Raw genomic sequence first — 21,287 nt, 5'->3', positions numbered from 1 at the left:
TTCATGTCCAGGGATCTCCATCCATATCTGGGGATCCATTCATGTCCAGGGATCTCCATCCTCATCCAGGGATCCATTCATGTCCAGGGATCTCCATCCACACCCAGGGATCCATCCACACCCAGGGATCCATTCATGTCCAGGGATCCATTCATGTCCAGGGATCTCCATCCACACCCGGGGATCTCCATCCACACCCAGGGATCTCCATCCACACCCAGGGATCCATTCACACCCAGGATCCATCCCCATCCCGGGATCCTCCATCCCACATTCCCAGCCGAGCTCAGGCCCTGACGTGTCCCACCCCCCGCGCCAGCTCCATCCTCCTCCACCTCCCGCTCCCAGCACCGACCCCATTCCCAACCCCATCCCTCTCTCCCGCTTCCCGCTCCGGGATGAAGCTTCCCAACACCATCCCGCTGCCTCTGAGCTCCCAGCCCGGCAAACCCCCGGAACCGAACCCGGCAGGAGCCGCCAGAGCCAGGCTGGAGCGCCGGAATAACCCTGGCAATTCCCAGAGCTCGCACATTCCATTCCCGGGAATCGCGAATCGCCCGGCTCCCTCTGGAAGCAGCGGGAAGTTCACGGCTCTGGGAGCCGGGAGACAGCGATGCCTTGGGGTTTGGAGCGGGGAGAATTTAATTTTCACACCACAGACATGGAAAAATGTGGATTTTTTTTTTTTTTCTTTTTGGCACAAATATCCCCAAATTTGTGGCCGGCGCTGCTGCCTGTCAATAACGCCCGAAAATCCAAGATTTTCCAGACACTTGTTGAATTTTGGCAAATCCGACAGAGGGAACAAACAGCTCCCTGGGCGTGGGAAAGGCAGAGCTGGAAAGGGACAACAGCTCTATTTTAAGATGGGTAAAGAAAAAAGGGGGGAAAAAAGGAAAGAAATCAATATGAAATGATAACAGCCATCATCGCCATTTAAACGAGACATTAATTGGAAGATTTAATTAATCCTGCGAGGCGGGGTTTGGGAGGACTTGAAATGTTCTCGCCGTAGTTAATTGCTGGAAAATTGACTGCTGGGCTCGGTTGTTGTTGTTGGAGCACAAAGAGCCCTGGCAGAGCCTCACATCCAGGGAAAAACGCAGGGATGGACCGAAACGTTCCTTGCTCCCATCCCTGGGGCCGTGGGACACGGCCCTGACCCCTCCCAGGGGTGATTTTGGGGTGGAAGAGGTGGATTTTGGGACTCCCCACCATCAAGGCTGTGGTTTCTGGGTACCTCGCTCTGGGTTTGGGGTGATGCTGACCCCAGATCCCAGCTCGGATGGATCCTTAGGGAAGCGCAGGGATGGGATGGGATGGGATGGGATGGGATGGGATGGGATGGGATCCAGGGATGGGATCCAGGGATGGGATCCAGGGATGGGATCCAGGGATGGGATCCAGGGATGGGATGGGATGGGATGGATGGGACTGGCAGCTTGGGATGGGTCCCAGGGCTGCAGCTCAGCCTGGCTCTGCCTTCCTGGATGTTTCCACTGATCCTGTCCTGTTCCTGTTCTCTGGGAACTCACCCTGCCCTAATTCCATCCCTCCACCACTGAATCCATCCCTGCATCCATCCCTCCATCCCTGCATCCATCCCTCCACCCCTAAATCCATCCCTCCATCCCTAAATCTATCCCTCCATCTCTAAATCCATCCCTGCACCCCTAAATCCATTCCTGCATCCCTGAATCCATCTCTCCATCCATCCCTGCATCCCTAAATCCATCTCTCCATCCTTGCATCCATCCCTGAATCCATCCCTGCATCCCTAAATCCATCCCTGCATCCATTCCTGCATCCCTAAATCCATCCATCCATCCATCCATCCATCCCTAAATCCATCTCTCCATCCATTCCTGCATCCATCCCTGCATCCCTAAATCCATTCTTGCATCCCTGAATCCATCTCTCCATCCATCCCTGCATCCATCCCTGCATCCATCCCTGCATCCATCTCTCCATCCATCCCTGCATCCCTAAATCCATCCCTGCATCCCTAAATCCATCTCTCCATCCCTGCATCCATCTCTCCATCCATCCCTGCATCCATTTCTGCATCCATCTCTCTATCCCTGCATCCATCCGTGCATCCCTAAATCCATCCCTGCATCCCTGCATCCATCTCTCCATCCATCCCCGCATCCCCCCCTGTCCCCGCCCCCCCGTCCCCACCCCCCGGGGGTGACAGGGACACTTTTCCTGTCCCAGGTGAGCCCAGCCCCCGCTGCCCGAGGGCACCGAGCCTCACCCGCTGTGGATAATTTATGGAATCAGTCAAACCACACAAAAAAACCCCCCAGACCCAGGGAAGATGGGAGTTAATGGGTTTTTAGCCCCGAAGGGACCGTTCTGCCCTGCTGCTCCGCACAATGTGCTGTCCCCAAAACTGTCACCGGCACCGGGGCACAGCCGGCCCAGACCCCCCTTCCCCAAAATCAGAGCGGCCCCGTGGGCACGGGACCCCCACAAATGGGCACAGGACCCCCAGAAATGATCATGGGACCCCCAGAAATGGGAAGGAGACCCCCACAATGGGCATGGGACCCCCAGAAATTATCATGGGACCCTCCACAAATTATCATGGGACCCCCAAAAAAGAGCACGAGACCCCCATAGATGGACAGGAGACACCCACAATGGGCACGGGACCCCCACAATGAGCATGGAACCCCCAGAAATGATCATGGGACCCCCAAAAATGGGCAGGAGACCCCCACAATGGGCATGGGACCCCCAGAAATTATCATGGGACCCCCCAGAAATTATCATGGGACCCCCAAAAAAGAGGACGAGACCCCCATAGATGGACAGGAGACACCCACAGATGGGCACGAGACCCCCAGAAATGGGCACAGGAGCCCCAGAGATGGGCACAAAACCCCCAGAAATGATCATGGGACCCCCAAAAATGGGCACGAGACCCTCACAGATGGGCACGGGACCCCCAGAAATGATGATGGGGCCCCCACATATCCCGGGGTGCTGGAAAGGACAGATCCTGCAGGGGTGGGGGGACACAATTCCCAAATTCCCAGTGTTATTTTGGGAGGGGGGGGGGTGTCGATCCTCTTCCAATTCCATAGGCATTCCAGGGATGGACATGGAATGGGAATTGAGATGCCCGGGGAGGGGACAAAAGCTGCTCGGGGAGGGGACAACAACTGCTCCGACCTCGGCCTCCAGCAGCCCGTTAATTCCCAGGAAAATCGGGTTTTATGGCTCTGCCTGGCTGATGGTTCCCCCCGCTCCAGGATGATGCATTAAAGGACACCTCAACCCCCTCCCGTCCCTGTCCCTGCCACCCCTGGGATGTCCCCGCTGTCCCCAGCCCCTCGGACAGCGCCCACAGCCCGTCCCGAGCACGGGGGACCTGGCCTTGCTCACCCCAAAGCAGCTTCACCCATCCCTGTGGAATTCCGGATGGTTTTTTTTGGGGGGGAAAGGTCCTGATCCTGCCTTGAGGGCTCCAGGCAGTGCCAGGATGGATGTCCCGTGTCACCCCTGTCACCGCTGTCATCCCTGCCCCAGCCAGGGCATGCAGGGCACGTCTCCTGTGGGGTCAGGATAAACCCCAAACCCCACCAAAACCTTTTGTCCCCCGCCCCATTTCTCAGTCCTGCCCCTCGAGGGACCCTTTTATCCACACCCCGACCCCTCCCCGGGGGCTTCTCCAGCCCCAAAATTCCCGGAGGAGGCCGAGCCGGTTCCCTGCGGGATCTGCGCCCGCCCTGGTGGCACTGAAGGGGTGGAGGGAGGGGACATGGCCCCCCTGCTCCTGTCCCCGCTCCAGCTGCGGAATGACCCATTTCCCGCCCAGCCAGCCCCAAACCGGGAATCCTGCAGCTGGATCACGGAATTCCCGGCTGGCCGGCGTGCGAATTCCAGCAGGGAATGCTCAGGGAGGGAGTGAGGGAGCAACAAAACGCGCTCAAGGCCAGGGGGAAGCCGCGCCAGGAAAAAAATGTGGAATTTTGGGGCTGAGGGGGTGGGATGGGGGCCGGGAGAGGGGCGATTAAACCTGCTTGGATGGAACCCCCCCGGGAGCCTCCCGAGCCGAGGGAATCCCGCTGGAGCAAAGCCTGGATCCCTGGCAGTGCCCCCGTGGTGATGGGAAAAGCCGATCCCAAAAAACCCGTCCAGACCCTCTGGAAAAGGCAGGGAGAGGAATCGCGCATTCCAACAGGGTCTCGAGCATCCCCAACCCCTCTGGAAAAAGCAGGGAGAGGAATCCCGCATTCCAACAGGGATGGGAGCATCTCCAGACCCTCTGGAAAAGGCAGGGAGAGGAATCCCGCATTCCAACAGGGTCTCGAGCATCCCCAGCCCCTCTGGAGGAAGAATCCCCGACTCAGGTGGATTCAGGAGCATCCCCAACCCCTCTGGAAAAGGCAGGGAGAGGAATCACCAATTCCAGCAGGGTCAGGAGCATCCCCAGCCCCTCTGGAAAAAGCAGGGAGAGGAATCCCACATTCCAGCAGGGACAGGAGCATCCCCAGCCCCTTTGGAAGAAGAATCCCCGACTCAGGTGGATTCGGGATAATTCCCAACCCCTCTGGAGGAAGAATCCCAGACTCAGGTGGATTCAGGAGCATCCTCGGCCCCTCTGGAGGAGGCAGCAGCTCCAGGAATGGGAACAGCGGGAAGAATCCCCAGCTCCGGCAGGGACAGGAGCATCCCCATCCCTTTCCCCCCTCCCCTGGAGCTTTATTTAGAAGAGGTGGGATGGGGAATGGAGGGAAACTCGGGGGTTTTTGTCGAAGGTTTTATTTTTTTTTTGGGGTCTTTTGTCTCCCCAGGGCTAAAAAAAGCCACAATCAAGGGATTCTTTGAGCTCCTAAAAAAGCCCCGAGGATCCCTCCGCTGGAAATGGAAGCAGATCCGTTATCTCTGCCGGGAGAGAGATAAGGATTCCTCCTCATCCTCATCCTCATCCTCATCCTCATCCTCATCCTCCTCACCCCTCTCCCGAATTCCCCTCCCCAGCTGGGAGGGTGGAATGCTCGGAGGGGAGCAGGGAAGGATCCAAGGACGCGGCAGATTTTTTGGGAAGCCAAAAAAAAAAAAACCCCAAAAAAGTGAAAGGAGGAGTGGGATCATCCCTCTGGATCGGGAAAAGCTGCTTGGATGGGGAGGAGGAGGGGGAGAGGGGTCGGGAGGGGGACAGAGGTGACAGGAGCAGCCCCGGATGTCCCACGGGTCACTTCAAAGCAGAGAGGAGGGAAAAAGAAAATGGAAAAATGCGTGGGGAAGGAATTTTGCCCCGGATTGTTGGAGCAGCTGCTGCCAACGACTCTCGGAGCTGAAGATTTCCACCCCCTGTCCCTGCCGGGGACCCTCGGGGAGGGGACACCGCGTTTGTCCCAGCCCCGCAGGCTCCCAGGGCCGTGCCGGGGCAATCCCAAGGGAAAAACGACCCCTCCGTCCATCCCACACCTTCCAGAATATTCCTGGTGACGAGGAGAGCAGCAGGACAAACTCCTTTCCTCTCTGCCACCCCCTCGGGGACAATCCCGGGACACACAGAGCTCAAATTCCCACCCCAATCCCGAGCTCCGCACCCCCTCGGACCCCAAAACCCCCCGAAACAAACCCCAAAAACCGACCTGGGATGGACGAAGCCTCGCTGTCCCAGTGCCACCGGCGGCTCCTGTCCCCGACAGCCACCCCTCCTGTCACCGTCACCGGGAGGAGCCTCCCGGGCTGGGCTGGGCAGCTCCGGGTTGGGGGCTGGGAGCCCCCAGACCCCCCAGAATCCCTCCCCATGGGCACCCGGGGTGCTCCGGAGCGCGGCCGGGCATGGCCCTGGCGGGGCCTGGCAGGTCCTGGCAGCTCCTGCCCGTCCGCACGATGGGGATGAGGGCGAGGGGGCCCCGGAATCCTTGGAAAAACAGCTGGAGCTGGGGCTGGAGCTGGAGCTGGAGCTGGGGCTGGGGCTGGGGCTGGGGATGGGGATGGGGCTGGGGATGGAGCTGGGGCTGGAGCTGGAGCTGGGTGTGGGGCTGGGGATGGGACTGGGGATGGGGATGGGGATGGGGCTGGGGCTGGAGCTGGGGATGGGGCTGGGGCTGGGGATGGGGCTGGGGATGGGGCTGGAGCTGGAGCTGGGGGCTGGGGCTGGGGCTGGGGCTGGAGCTGGGGGCTGGAGCTGGAGCTGGGGCTGGGGCTGGGGCTGGGGCTGGAGCTGGGGCTGGGGCTGGAGCTGCAGCCCCCGTTATTTACCGAGAGCACAAAGCCCCGCTCCGGCCCCTGGCTGGACACGGATCGGGATTAATCCCTGCTAATCCCCCTCTCATGGCTTAATCCCAGCGCCCCCCGCCGATCCCATCTGCTGCCGGGGCCTCGGATGGGGCAGGATCCGTGGGGTGGGGTGGGATCCCTGGGATGGGGTGGGATCTGTGGGGTGGGGTCTGTGGGGTGGGGTCTGTGGGGTGGGGTCTGTGGGGTGGGGTGGGATCCCTGGGATGGGGTGGGATGGGATCCATGGGATGGGGTGGGTCTGTGGGGTGGGGTCTGTGGGGTGGGGTGGGATGGGATCCATGGGACGGGATGGGATCTGTGGGATTGGATCCATGGGATGGGATGGATGGGATCCATGGGCTGGGGTGGGATGGGATCCATGGGATCCAAGGAATCCATGGGATAAGACCCATGGAATGGGGTGTGATGGGATCTGTGGGATGGGATCCATGGAATGGGATGGGATCTGTGGGAACGGAACGGGAATGGGAACGGGAATGGGTATGGGAGCAGGGAACGGGAATGGGAGCAGGGAACGGGACATTCCAGCAGCCTCCAGACACCCCCTTGCTCCCGGCAGGATGCAAATTCCTCCCTGGAAAGGATCCTGGACCGCAACGGGGCATCCTCAGCCAGAGAGCAGAGTTCCTGACCCAAAACCAGCATTCCCGACAGGAATACCGAATTCCTGACCCAAAACCAGCATTCCTGCCTGGAATATGGCATTCCTGACCCCAAACCAGCATTCCTGCCTGGAATATGGCATTCCTGACCCCAAACCAGCATTCCTGCCTGGAATATGGCATTCCTGACCCCAAACCAGCATTCCTGCCTGGAATATGGCATTCCTGACCCCAAACCAGCATTCCTGCCTGGAATATGGCATTCCTGACCCCAAACCAGCATTCCTGCCTGGAATATGGCATTCCTGAGCAGAACCCAGCATCCCTGACCAGAACCCAGCATTCCTGACTGGAAGCCTGTATTCCCAACTGGAACACACCATCCCTGACCAGAACCCAGCATTCCCAACGGGAATTCAGCATTCCCGGTACCCAGGCACCGCCTCCCGAGCCTGAGCATCCTCCCCCGGGTTCCAGCTGCATCCCAGCCCGTCCCAGTGCCGGACACTCCCGGCTCTGGTGCTGCCCTGCTCGGACACCTGATCCCGGCAGGATCCCGGTGAAACCGAACCCCTCTGCTCCCTGTTTTCCCTCAGCTCCCCCAGCCAGGAGCGGATGAATTCCATGCAGGAAGGAATTCCACCATCCCAGCTCCTGCCCCTGGGGATGGAGGAGCCGGGAGATGCCCAGCTGGGAAGAAAAGGAGGAAAAACCCGAGGTAATTTGGGCAAAAAAATGGAAGAAACGAGAGGTCCAGGGTGCTCTGAGCACCATCCAAAGGGTTTTCTCCAGGAATCTCCCGCATCCAAGGGGTTGTGGCCTCTCCATCTCCGCCTTCCCAGCCCACTCCCCTCTCCCCCCCCCCGTCCCCGTCTCGCCACCAAATTAAAAGCGTTCCCGCCGCCGGCAGCAATAATTCATCCAACTTCTAATGCCCAACATTTTGTCAGGATTATCCCGATTAACCCGGAATTAATCCCGATCTCAATGTTAACAGGATTAGCGCTCAAATCGGATTAGGTTTCCTTTAAACCGGACCCCTCGACTAAAGGAAGGGGCCGGCCCCTCCCAGATGTGCGCGGCAGCCAGATGTGAGCCCGGGTGATTCCCACACCCTCACCCCCATCCCAGCTCCGCAGGTGACAGCACGAGGATGTCCCCAAGCCAAAGCCACCCCTGTGTCCCCGCAGAGGGGACTCGGGGGGCTGCTCGTCCCCCTCTCCCCGATTTTCCCGCTCCGGGTGCCTGATGAATATTTAAAAGCCTGGATCCTCTGCAGCCTCATGAATATTGAGGCTGCTGCTCGCCCCGCAGCTTCCCCGTTCCGCCCCTCACAGCCATCGGGATGGGGTCGGGATATTCCCGGAGAAGGGAGATCCCAGGGATGTCCCAGCCGGGTTGAGGGGAGCTGCGTTCAGCCCTAGAAATGCTCGTTTTCTCCCCAAAAAACGCGGGCGGGGAGGTGTCGCTGATCTCAGAGGGGCAGGAGAAGGTCCTGATGGGGTCAGGATGGGATTTGGGATGGGGAAGAGCCCCAGTGAGGGGACACGTGGTGCCCTCTCCTCACCCCACGCCTCTCCCGGCGTTAATTATTCACCTCTCAATAAATTCAGATGGGTTTTTGTCCCTGGATTTCCTTTCCCTGTGTCTCCAACGGGAATGTCCAGCCGGGAATGAATCCCACGTGAGACCCTGGGGATCCTGCTGAGGGGCCGAGCCCGCCCCAGGACAGGGATTAGGGTGGGATAAGGGGCAGGAGATGTTTTTTGGGGTGAGGTTGACGCTCCTGGTTCCACCTCTGCCGCCTCGGCCGGGGCTGGGCCGCTCTCGGTCCCTGCTCGGCCTCGGGTGACAGAATGTCCCCAAAATAACCCAATTACGGCATCCTTCGGGATCGCTGATGGATGGGAGCAAGGCCAAGGGCCAGGAAGGAGCAGGGAGGGGACAGGGGACAACAGGGGACAGGGGACAAGGGTCAGGGACACAGCGAAGGACAGGGGACAGGGACAGGGGACAGGGAGAGGGGACAAGGGACAGGGACAAGGGACAGGGGACAGGGGACAAGGGACAGGGGACAAGGGTCAAGGGACAAGGGACAGGGGACAAGGGACAGGGGACAAGGGACAGGGACAAGGGACAGGGGACACAGGACACAGGACAAGGGGACAACAAGGGACAGGGGACAAGGGACAGGGGACAAGGGACAGGGGACAAGGGTCAAGGGACAAGGGACAGGGGACAAGGGACAGGGGACAAGGGACAAGGGACAAGGGACAGGGGACACAACAAAGGACAGGGGACAGGGGACAAGGGACAGGGGACAAGGGACAAGGGACAAGGGACAGGGGACAAGGGACAGGGACAAGGGACAGGGGACACAGGACACAGGACAAGGGGACAACAAGGGACAGGGGACAGGGACAAGGGACAGGGGACAGGGGACAACAAGAGGACAGGGGACAGCAAGGGAACAAGGGACAGGGGACAGGGGGACAGGGGACAGGGGACTGGGGACAAGGGGACAAGGGGATAAGGGGACAGGGGACTGGGGACAAGGGACAGGGAACAGGGACACAACAAAGGACAGGGGACAAGGGACAGGGGACAAGGGACAGGGGACAAGGGACAGGGACAGGGGACAAGGGGACAGGGGACAAGGGACAAGCCCTGGCACCCAGGAGGGGACCCTGGGGGACAGTGACAGGGACACGGAGGTGGCAGGTGACACGGCTCAGCTCTCTGGATTTGCTGGCCCAGCTGGGGACAGGGAATGCCCGTGGGCACATTTTGAGAAAAAAAAACAACCCAGAAGGTTGGAATTGTAAAAAAATCCCCCAAAGCAGCTTCAGCAGGAAGAGGCGGAGGGAAAGAGCCCCAGATGTGCGATCCCTGTGACCACAGCAGGCTGTGCCGCTGCATCCCCGCTGGAAAATCCAATCCCGGATCTCCCCGCCGTGCCTCAGTTTCCCCATTCCCGCCCTGACGATGCCTCTCCCATTCCCAGCGCCCTGATGGGGTGGGCGCCACCCCCGTGCAGTGGCAGGAGATTGGGATGAGGAGACTTTTTAATCACTTTTCCAACCAAAACCACCGCGCCTTTCCGCGCTCACCGCCACGGAGCGGGCCCGACGGGTGACAGCACCTCCCGGAGAGGCCGGGAAACCAGCGCCGACCCCAAAAACCGCAGCGAGGCGGTTGGAGCAGCCTCTCCCCGCTCTCCACCCACCCCAAATCCCCCTTCCCACCGGGAACAAGCCAGCCGGGTCACCTCTGGAAGCGCGGCGGAGCCGAGGCGGGCGGGAGGGCGAGGATGGAGGGGGAGAGGCTGGAGCGGGAGCAGCGGGATTTCAGGAGCTGAGCATTCGCTGCCTGCAATTTGCTCATCTCCTGCGAGTAAACACCGCGGCCTGCCTCTGATTCCGGCTGGGCGAGCGCCGCCGAGGTGGAAATGGCTTCCCGCAAGGAGAGCCGGAGCTCCCGGGAAGCCGCAGCCCCGATCCCGGTCCCGGAGCTCCAGCCCGCTGTGGGTGAAGCCGCTCCAGACACTTGTTCTGGAGACAAACGCGTCCTTTGTGTCCCCCGCCGCTCCCCCGCCCGCATCCCAGCCGGTTTTTTTCCCCTTTCTGTGTCTTTTCCTTGGCTGCTTTTGATGTTCCTTTAAAGTCCCGGCTCCAAAGGAGCTCTCCCGAGCCTTTGGATCTTCCCGTTCCTCCCGCATCCCACCGGGAGCCGGCCCACCCCTCGCATCAGCGCAGCGGGGGCTCCCGGCCCTCTCCACAGAAATTCCCCACGGGATTTCTCCCCTCCCCTCCCTCCTTGGATACGGCCCAGGACATCCCAAAAAAAACCCCCGCGAGCCTCTGGGATGGCCCCGCCCGGGATTTTTGGGCAGGGAAGGTGGGAGCGGGGATTGAGGGGATGGAAAAGTCGGGGGAGGAGTGGGATGTCCTGGATAAGGGACTCGGGAATGCGCCTGGGGGCAGCAGCGTGACAGGGACACGGAGGGGGCGATCGATGGCCCCGGGGGAAGGGACAGCGGGGCCGGCTGGGTCTGGAAACCGCGGCGGAAATCCCGGGGATGTGGGATGGGGATTGGGATTGGGATTGGGATTGGGATTGGGATTGGGATTGGGATTGGGATTGGGATTGGGATGTCCTGGGCCAGGAGGGATGGGGAGGGGCAGGGGCTGCTCCACGGAACCGGGGGGACGTGGGGATGAACGGCCTGGGGACACGGTGACACCCTGGAGACACCTCTGGTGTGACAGCAGTGCCACCAGCACCACTGAGAGCAGCCTGGGGACAGAGTGACACCCTGGAGCCCCCAACAGTGACGTGGAACCAGCACCTCGACATCAGCCTGGGGACAGGGTGACACCCCGGAGCCACCCCTGCAGTGACAGCAGTGCCACCAACACCCCCGAGATGGGTCTGGGGACAGGGTGACACCCTGGAGCCACCTCTGGTGTGACAGCAGTGCCACCAACACCCCAAGATCCGTGACAAACTCAGCAACGCCGGGACCCCCTTCCCCAAATCCCACACCTGAGGAGCCCCCGATGGCAGCCACCACCTGTCCCCAAGCAGCTGGGGACAGCAGGAAGGGAACAGCAGCCACAATTCCATCCCTGGCTGTCCCGGAAATCCAGCACAGCCCTTCCCCCATCCCATCCCATCCCCCCACCTGCAGCCCCCTCCTCTTTATGGGGGGATGGGGCAGCCCCACCTCGCCCCCCCTCCCAGCATCAGGCAGAGCCAGGGACCCCAAAACGCCCTGAAAGTTGAATTTTGGGGCAGCTGAAGGTCACGCCCGGGGCCGCAGGAGCCCCTCGGGGGACACAGGTGGTGGCGGTGGCCTCGGGGATGCCACCAGCAGCTGCTCGCCAGCCCCCTGTGCCTCACGCCCCACTTGGCAGCGGGGGCAGGGCTGGGATTTATCCCACAGCGGGGAGAGCCGGGAAGGGGCTCCCCTTGCAAAGGTTGGGTGGGAAAAAAATATGGGATTAGAGGAAAATCATCCCTGTGGAACCCTGTGGGGCCAGGGGACCCCTGAAGCCCAGCCCTGTTTTATTCCTTATCACAAAAAATCGGGGAAAAACTTAAAAAGTGAGGATTTTGTGCTTCCCCTCCCTTGGCAGAGACAGGAATGTCCTAAAGCAAATCCCTGATTTATTTCTTAGTCACAAAAAATCGGGGAAAAATTTAAAAAGTGAGGATTTTGTGCCTCCCCTCCCTTGGCAGAGACAGGAATGTCCTAAAGTCCAGCACTGCTTCATTTCTTAGTCACAAAAAAAGGGAAAAAGATTTAAAAAGTGAGGATTTTGCGCCCTCCTTCCCCTGGCAGTGCCAGGAATGTCCTAAAGCCCAGCCCTGCTTCATTTCTTAGTCACAAAAGTTTGGGGAAAATATTAAAAACCTGAGAATTTTGTGCCTTCCTTCCCCTCACAGCTCCAGGAATGTCCTAAAGCCCATCCCTGATTCCCGTTTCCCACCTCAAACACTCCGGGAATGAAAACTCGGGACAAATGCGAATATCCCGGGAGATTCCCTGCTTTCTTGGGTTGTTTTGGGGGTTTTTTTTGAGGTTTTTTTCTCCCGGGAACTCAGCGGGGACACCGCGCCAAGGTCACCCGGCATCGCCGGCGACCTTGAAAGGCTGCCAGGGCGTCCCTGGAGGAGGAGGAGGAGGAGGAGGAGGAGGAGGAGGAGGAGGAGGAGGAGGAGGAGGAGGAGGAGGAAGAAGAAGGACACAGGGACTTCCAGCTGCAGCACCAAGGCCGGGCTGTTCTCGAGGTGCTGGCAGGACGGGACAGCCCCAGGAGGCTCCGGGCAGTGTCCCCTGTCTGGGACAGGTGGCTTTGGGGACAAAAAAGGATTTCTGAGGATTTCTCCGGGATTTCCGAGCGCTGCGGGATGTGGGCAGGGGTGAGATCCCCCCCTTTCCCCTGCTGGGCTCATCCAGATGGACAAACAGCTTTGTTTTCTGGTCTGGAGATCCCTCAGCAGAAAATTCCAGCTTGGGAATCCCGATCCTCTTCCCTCTGATCTAAAAATCTCCCAACTCCAAATTCCAGCTTGGGAATCCCGATCCTCTTCCCTCTGATCTAAAAATCTCCCAACTCCAAATTCCAGCTTGGAAATCCAGACCCTCTTCCCTTTGATCTAAAATTTTCCAGCATCAGATTCCAGACTGGGAATCCCGTTCCTTTCCCCTTTGATCTAAAAATCTCCAGCATCAAATTCCAGCTTGGAAATTCCATTCCTCTTTCCTCTGGCACAGAAATCTCCCAGCACCAAATTCCAGTTTAGGAATTTGGCTCCTCTTCCCTCTGATCTAAAAATCTCCAGCATCAAATTCCAGCTCGGGGATTCCCATCCTCATCCCTGTGGCCCAGAAATCTCACAACACCAAATTCCAGCTTGGGAATCCCGTTCCTCTTCCTTCTGATCTAAAAATTTCCAGCACTAAATTCCAGCTTGGAAATTCCGTTCCTCTTTCCTTTGGCACAGAAAACTCACAACACCAAATTCCAGCTTGGAAATTTCGTTTCTCTTCCCTTTGATGTAAAAATCTCACGACACCAAACTCCAGCTCGGGAATCCCGATCCTCTTTCCTTTGGCACAGAAATCCCCCAGCACCAAATCCCAGTTTGGGAATCCCGTTTCTCTTCCCTCTGATGTACAAACCTCCCAAAAAATCCCGTTCCTCCTCCCCTCCCATCCATCCCGGGCGGGGCCGGCGCCGCCTCTCCCACCCCGAGACTCCCGAACTCCTCTCCTGCCCCATCATCTGGGATTTTTTTGGGAATTCGGGGGATGAGGAAAGGGAAAAGGCGCTGGGAGAGGAGACACCGAGCGATGGGAGCGGCGGCAGATCCCAGAGGCCGGCAGGGAAAAGGGACGGGATCAGCTCCGGGTGGAGGAGGAGGAGGATGGAAAGCAGAGCAATCCCTGCCTGGCAGCGGCCACCAGGATGGAGCTCCCTCTTCCAGCCCCATCCAGAACCGGCCTTTTCCCACCCTTTTCCCAAAATCCTGCTCTCTGCTGTGAGGAATAACCCCAGAGCAGCAGGATTTGGCTGTGGGGTGAGCAGATCCTGGCGGAACAACTCACCCCAAACCCCAAAAAATCCCTCTCACCGCCTTCAGCTTCACCTGAGCCGAGACCAAAACTGGGGAATCCTCATCCAAAAAATCCCACCCCGAGCTCCCACACCCCAGATTCCAGAGGCACGGCGGCCGAGCACATGCATTTCAGAGAGAAAGCAGGAAAAATCCGAAATACTGACCTTAAAGCTCCAGTAGTTGGGTTGCTAACAACGGAAAGGGAAGATAAAACAACAGAAGAGAACACACACACACACACACAGACAACAAAAAAAAAATACCATTAAGATTCTGGGTTTGATTTTTGTTTTCCCTTTGGGAACCGCTGGATTGGGATTTAAACCTGCTCCGGCTCCCAGAGGAGGAAGCAGAGGGTGAGGATGGAAGGAAATTGGGGTGAAAAAGGATGGAAAAGGGGTCACAAAAATGTTCATTTTCCACAGGGTTTTCCCCCCCGTGGGAGCCTGGAATTTCCTGAGGATGCTCGGGACCGGGACCGGGCAGCCGCGGGATCGGGGAATTTTGGAATTGGGGTTGGGAAGGGAGCTTGAGCTCGGGTTTTGGTCCAGTGGGGTCCTGCGAGGCCGGGCTGCTCCCAGGGACATCCGAACCACAGCGGGAGGGAACGGGAGCCAGGGAAAAGGGATCCAGGGAGAGGGAATGGGAGCCAGGGAGAGGGAATGGGATCTAGAGATAGGGAATGGGATGCAGGGAGAAGGGATCCAGGGAGAGGGAATCCAGGGATAGGGAATGGATCCAGGGATAGGGAATGGATCCAGGGATAGGGGATGGGATCCAGGGATAGGGAATGGGATCCAGGGATAGGGGATTCACGGATAGGGAATGGGATCCAGGGATAGAGAATGGATCCAGGGATAGGGAATGGGATCCAGGGATAGAGAATGGATCCAGGGATAGGGGATTCACGGATAGGGAATGGGATCCAGGGATAGAGAATGGATCCAGGGATAGGGAATGGGATCCAGGGATAGAGGATTCAGGGATAAGGAATGGGATCCAAGGATAGAGAATGGATCCAGGGATAGAGAATGGATCCAGGGATAAGGGATCCAGGGATAGGGAATGGATCCAGGGAGAGGGAATGGATGATTCTGGAGGTGGGCAAGTGACTCTGGACACAGGGCCAGTGATTCCGGACACAGGGCAAGTTACTCTGGGCTCAGGGCAAGTGATTCTGGGCTCAGGGCAAGTGACTCTGGACACAGGGCCAGTGATTCTGGGCTCAGGGCAAGTGACACTGGGCACAGACAAAGCAGCAGCACCAGTCCCCCCCAGCCCTGCACGGGGACAAACCCCAATTCCAGCGGTGTCCCGTGTCCATCCCAAGGCTCCAGCCCCGGCAGAGGTTCCAGCAGCTCCCGGGGCTCGGCTGGAACTCGCCCGAGCCGCGGGATGTGCCAGCCCTGCCCGGAGCCGGGAATGTCCCCGGGATCTGCGGGGACAGCAGCTCTGTCACTGCTCCCGCACCCGGGGAAGTCTGCGCCAGGAAACCTCGACAAATCCCGTTTTAAATGGGCAGGGTTTTGCTTTCCAGCTGGTTTTGACTGGACAGGACCCAATCCCCCCTCCCTTCCCTTCCAGCAGCCGCTGGTTCCCCCCAGCTCACCCCCTGCCCGCTCCCCGAGGCCTGGAGGTGCCGATGTCACACCCAGGGGACACTCAGATCCTCCTAATTCCTCAATTCCCTCATTCCTTCCTCCCATTTAACGACTGAGACTCTCCTTCCATGAGATTCCAAATTCCAGGAGCAGCCCCCAGAGGCCCCTTGGGGCAGGAGAAGACGCTCCCGACTTTTCCCTTCCCCAACTTTTCCCTTTTTCCCTCCCCACTCTTCATCTGGCCGCTGAGGATCCTCAGTGATTTTCCTGTGCCCTGATATTGCTGATCCCATCTGGTGCCAGCGCCGGGTGTGGATTTTTATTTATTATTTCGGGATGACTGGACGAGCTTATCACCGAGCCCATAAATCACGGCCCCACCTCACACCACGGCCCGAGCCCCGAGAGAGAATCCAGAACCTTCTGGCAGCGATTTGGGGCACGGGGGGTGGAACAGAGCCCATCCCTATCCCAGCTCGGCGGGTCCAACCTTGCCCTGGGGACAGGGACGCGCTGCCTGTCCCCTGCCGGGAGCCAGGAGCATCCAGGGCTGACAATCTGCTGCTGTTTGCCAGCGCCAAGCGGCCCTCGCTGGGCTCCATCTGTCCCCCGGCGCCTTGCCCAGCCCGCCCCGAGCCTCCTTCACCCATCCCAAAGGTCCCAAAAAAAGCGGAGGATGTGTTTTTGTGATGCCCAGAAGGGCACAGCCACATCCCGCCAAAGCCAGGGGACAGAGCGGGGACAGAGCGGGGACAGAGCGGGGACAGAGCGGGGACAGAGCGGGGACAGAGCGAGGACAGAGCGGGGACAGAGCGGGGACAGAGCGGGGACACCCCCAGCGCGGTGCCCAGGTCCCTGCCAGCCCCTTCCAGGCTGGATTTCTCCGGAGGGGAAGGGAAAGGAGAGGGGCCGAGGCGGAATTAACATTTCGCTGGCTCTTCAGAAGCATCAAAGGGAGATAATGGGCCGGGAGAGGATTGGAAGCGACAGCCTCGTTCCGAGCCATAAAGCAGGCGGCTCCTTGCAGCAGGAACCCTGCGCAAGGTGCGGGGAATTACAGAGGATGCCATTTATAATTACAATGAGAGTCGTGTCCGTGCTGCTGCCGAAGCAGGGGATAACGAGGGGCTGGGGGTCCCCAAAGCGCGGGGATGAGGGGCAGGAGAAGCAGGGAGGGCGGGGAGATGCTGCCCTGAAGCCGCTGGGAGGGGAGGACACAGGGATGGGGTGATGTCATCAGGAATATTTTGGGGGTTAAGTTTAATGGGGGGGGTGGAAATAAAAAATAAAAAATGAAAATGAAAATGAAAATGAAAATGAAAATGAAAATGAAAATGAAAATGAAAATTAAAAATAAAAATAAAATAAAAATAAAAATAAAAATAAAAATAAAAATAAAAATAAAAATAAAAATAAAAATAAAAATAAAAATAAAAATAAAAACAAAATTAAAATATAAAAATAAAAATTAAAATTAAAAATAAAAAAATAAGAATAAGAATAAAAATAAGAATAAAAATAAAAATAAAAATAAAAATTAAAAATTAAAGAAAATAAAAATAAAAATAAAAATAAAAATAAAATTTATAATAAAAATAAAAATAAAAAATAAAAATAAAAAATAATAAAAATAATAAATTAAATGGTCTCTGCGGTTGTCCCAGGAGCAGAGGGGCGGGAAATGAAATGAAATCCAAGGGAGTCCGAGACCGAGAGGGGGGGGACTTCCCCTGGCTGGCAATTAAATCCCAAATTTGTTGGTGATTAACGAGGCACGACCGTGTCCCTGCCGAACGGGCAGCAGCAGCAGCCGCCACCCCGGCACGCTGCGCTCCAAGGGAGGACGGAGGCAGCTTCATCGGCTTTTTAATTAACTCATTTCCAGGAGTTCCAGCTCCTGATCGAGTCCCCCACCCTCGGGCACCGCGTCTTGACAAACAAAAACCTCCTTGAAAAATAACAGCCAAGTGAATTTAATCTGTTTCTCCTTATTAAAGTTTTTTTTTTGTTTTGGTTTGTTTTGGGTGGGTTTTTTTTTTTCCTCTTTTAACGCTTTTCAGCGCCAAGGAAAGCGAGTTAAAGTGGGAATAGCAACGTGACAAGACGGGGAGAAGGATGCAAAGAGTGAGCAGACAGAGCGGAGAGCGACGGCGCCTGCAGGTTTTGTCACCTGAGGTCTCGCAGTTGTCGCAGGCGCCTCTCAAACGTGGCCAGGGGAGGGGACAGCGGGGACAGGATGGCACGCGGGAGGGCTGGGGCTCGTTCCCGTCACACCTGGGCTCCTCGGTGTGTCACCCAGAGCCCACCTCGAGGTTCTGCTGCTCCTCTTTCAGGCAGAGCCTTGGGCTGTGCCGCCCCTCCACCCAAGGAGGGTTCTGATGGCCATCGAGGTGACATCAGAGATGCCACAGCCGCCTGTCACGGCGACTCAGCGTCAGGCCTCCTCCGCAGACCCCCCCAGCACAACCTCGCCGCTCCAACTTTCCCCCCCAGGCCCCTCCACCTGCCCCCGCGCCCCCTCCTCTCCAAACTCATCAGCGCTGATTACAGCCCCCACCTCCCCCGCGGCCCCTGGGGACAGCGCAGGTGACACCAGAGCCCCGACCCCGCTGGCCACGGGTGGCTTTGCACGCCTGGCCCCGGCTCCAGCCTCCTCCTCTCCCCGGTGCGAGGCGAATCTGCAGCGCCTGCTCGGAGCAATGCATCAGGACGTGCTCTGCCGAGGAGCAGCCATGCTGGGGCTCCAAAATCTCCCTCCTGCAGCAGCCCCGGCCAAGGTCGGGCCCCCCTCCCGCCCCCCAGGTGCTCCAGGGACCGCATTTCGTGCTCAGCCTGCTCATGAGGGGAGCAGGGGGGGTCTCTGAGCCATCGCTCCCTCATGCGGGAGCGCCCCGGAGCCCCGCACCGGGAGGGGTCAAGGTGTCCCTCGGCCACCGCCCCGCCGCCGGGCCGGAGGTTTTGGGGCAGGGCAGGGCAGGGGAAGCTGGCAGGAGTTGGGCAGATCAGATGGCACGGTGGCCATGGCAACGGCACGGCGTAGGTGGACCAAACACAATGGGGACGTGCAAGGTAAAGCCGGCGGCCAGCGGCGCTCCGCTCCCCGCCGGGCACGGCCCCGGCCGGCACCGCGCCCGACCCCCGGGGCGACCCCCCCGCCATCCACCCGGCACCCCCAAAACACAGCAGAGACGGATAAATCCTTGAGAAACGCCAAGGACAAGGGCTGGAGCCTCCGCGGGGTCCCCTCGGGGGGTCGCAGCAGGCGCAGGGGGGCTGCGCACCCCCTTTCCCGGCCAAGCTGGGGGTGAGGAAGACCCCGGCACGCAGCCGCTGCTGGAGCCCGCCCTGCCCTTCCTCTGTCCCCTCCTGAGCCGGGGCTGGCGGAGCCGCAGGGACGGCGGAGCCGCCGCTCCGGCTGCTGCAGGGCTTTGGAGACCCCTCCCCTAAAAACCACAGCGGGGAGCGGCTGGGCACGACCCCGGAGGTCACGGGGAGAAGGAGCGGGATTTGGGTTAGGAACAGCGGGAAACTTCCAGGCAGGGAGGGATGGATGGATGGATGGATGATGGATGGATGGATGGATGGATGGATGGATGGATGGATGGATGGATGGATGATGGATGATGGATGGATGGAGGGAGGGAGGGAGGGACGCGTTCACCTTGCCCGTGTGTGCCGGGGAGAGCAGGAATGCGCACAGCTCTTCCAGGGGGAGGAAGGGGGAGCGCCGGGAGCCCGAGGGTGCCAAGGGGAGCATCCCACCTCCGATCCCTGCTGGCCACCTCCCGGGCATCTCCCTGCCGGGCTGCCGTGAACTCATCCCTGCCCTCCCCGGGGCTGTCATCGCTGTCCCCAGCCTGGTTTTTACCCACTTCTTGCCGACTTCAAGACCCTCTTCCGTAAAAAAAACCCAAACAAGGAGAAGTGGCGTGACCCACGGAGTTCTGCCTGACTCCAGAGCCCGCATTCCCAGCCAGGGCTGCTGGAACGAGCCGGGAATGGCTGGCGGTGGGGAAAAATGTGGGAATCGATAAGGCCGGCTCCGGCTGCAGTCCCAGGGACACGCACACAACGCTCGTGTTACTCCCGGCGGCCACGCGCGCTCCGCTCCACCATTTCAGCGCTTGCCAGCGCCTCCCGTCGCTCTCCACCTCTGGAGACCAAGATGACACCGCGGGAAGAGCCCCAGGGGACCCCGCGTCCCCAAAGCCACCGCGCTGCAGCCACCAGCCAGCGCTCACCGTCCCCACGGGGCGCCCAGGTACCCCCAAACCTGCCCCGGCGGGCACCCCGAGCGTGGCAAGCTCTCGCCAAGGCCGTGTGCCACCCCTCCCGGCGGGATTGGGGGTGAGGTCAGGGGTCCGGTTTGGGGGTCCCCGCGGGAAGGACGCTGGGCCAGGTGGGCTGGAGGCGACAAAAGCGCCCCCAGGGCGCAGGGACGCGGCGTGTCCAGGCCACCCCCTGCCCCGCTCCGCTGCCCGAGGGGGGCAGAGGGAATCGGTGTCGCCTGCCGGGGTGACAACGCGGAACTGCCCTGGGGACAGCGGGGGCTGCGCAGGGGGGCTGGCACGGGCACGACCCCCCCCGGTGCAGCCGGAGGGGACAAGGTGAGACCCCCCCGGCTGCTGCACCAGAGGGCAGAACAGGGACAGCGGCACCCACAAACTGCCACCCCCTCCCCACCGCGACATTGGGGAGGGGAAGGGGGAGAGGGGAGAGGGGGAGGCTGAAGGGAAAGGGGGGCTGGAGGAAAGAGGGGGGGCTGGGGAAAAGGAGGGGGGGCTAAAGGGAAGGGGAAGCTGGAGGGACTGCCCCCGGTCTGGGGCCAGGGTAAAGACACCCCCGGCTGCTGACGGCGGTGGGAGAGGGCAACCGGGACCTCGGGGTGGGAATTTTGGGGAGAGGGATATGGGGGTGGGTAGGAGCGACACCAGGGCAGGGGGTATCGGCGGGAGAACTGCAGCAGCGGGTGGCGGACACCGGCTCCGTGCGCACCCAGAGGGATGCGCCCCGCTCCATCCCGCTCATTCCCGTTCCATCCCGCTCATTCCCGCTCCATCCCGCGCGTTCCCGCCCGGTACCTGCGGCAGGTGAGCGCTGCGGGTCGGGATCCGCAGCGCCGCTCGGCCCCGCTCGGCTCGGCTCGGCCCCGCTCGGCTCGGCTCGGCTCGGCCCCGCTCGGCTCGGCTCGGCCCCGCTCGGCCCCGCTCGGCCCCGCTCGGCCCCGCTCGGATCGGAGCCGCCCTCTCCCGCCGCCGGGCCCGCCCCGCCCCGCCCGCGGCGCCGTCACCATGGCAACCACGGCCCCGCCCCCTCGGCGCAGCCGGTAGGGGGCGCTGAGTGCTCGGGGGGCGGGGCCTGCGGGAGGGGGAGAGCACGTGAGGGAATAACGGGGAAAAAACGCGGATATGGACATGGGAATGGACATGGGAATGGACATGGGAATACAGGGATATGGATATGGGAATGGACATGGGAATGGACATGGGAATACAGGGATATGGACATGGGAATGGACAGGGAAATACAGGGATATGGACATGGGAATGGACATGGGAATGGACATAGGAATACAGGGATATGGACAGGGATATGGACATGGGAATGGACATGGGAATGGACATGGGAATACAGGGATATGGATATGGGAATGGACATGGGAATACAGGGATATGGACATGGGAATGGACAT

The 21,287-nt window shown here is 59.6% G+C and overlaps 1 protein-coding gene across 5 annotated transcripts in view; it reads right to left on the bottom strand.

The window, feature by feature from the left end:
* The window catches only part of SRCIN1 (SRC kinase signaling inhibitor 1), a 63,164-nt gene that overhangs the window by 25,172 nt on the left and 16,705 nt on the right, over window positions 1-21,287 (bottom strand). For 3 of the 5 annotated variants that reach the window (XM_086864421.1, XM_086864422.1, XM_086864425.1), the window contains exon 3: window positions 14,159-14,182. The exons of the other annotated variants lie outside the window; for them this stretch is intronic. In XM_086864421.1, coding sequence (XP_086720547.1) covers window positions 14,159-14,182 — 24 coding nt within the window. The remainder of the gene's footprint in view (window positions 1-14,158; window positions 14,183-21,287) is intronic. 5 annotated transcript variants of the gene reach the window in all.

This window comes from Cyanistes caeruleus, chromosome 27, assembly GCF_971803275.1.
Source record: "Cyanistes caeruleus chromosome 27, bCyaCae1.hap1.1, whole genome shotgun sequence".
NCBI classification, from domain to species: domain Eukaryota; kingdom Metazoa; phylum Chordata; class Aves; order Passeriformes; family Paridae; genus Cyanistes; species Cyanistes caeruleus.
Note: the sequence above shows the minus strand (reverse complement) of the source record. Positions and strands in the feature narration are given on the sequence as shown.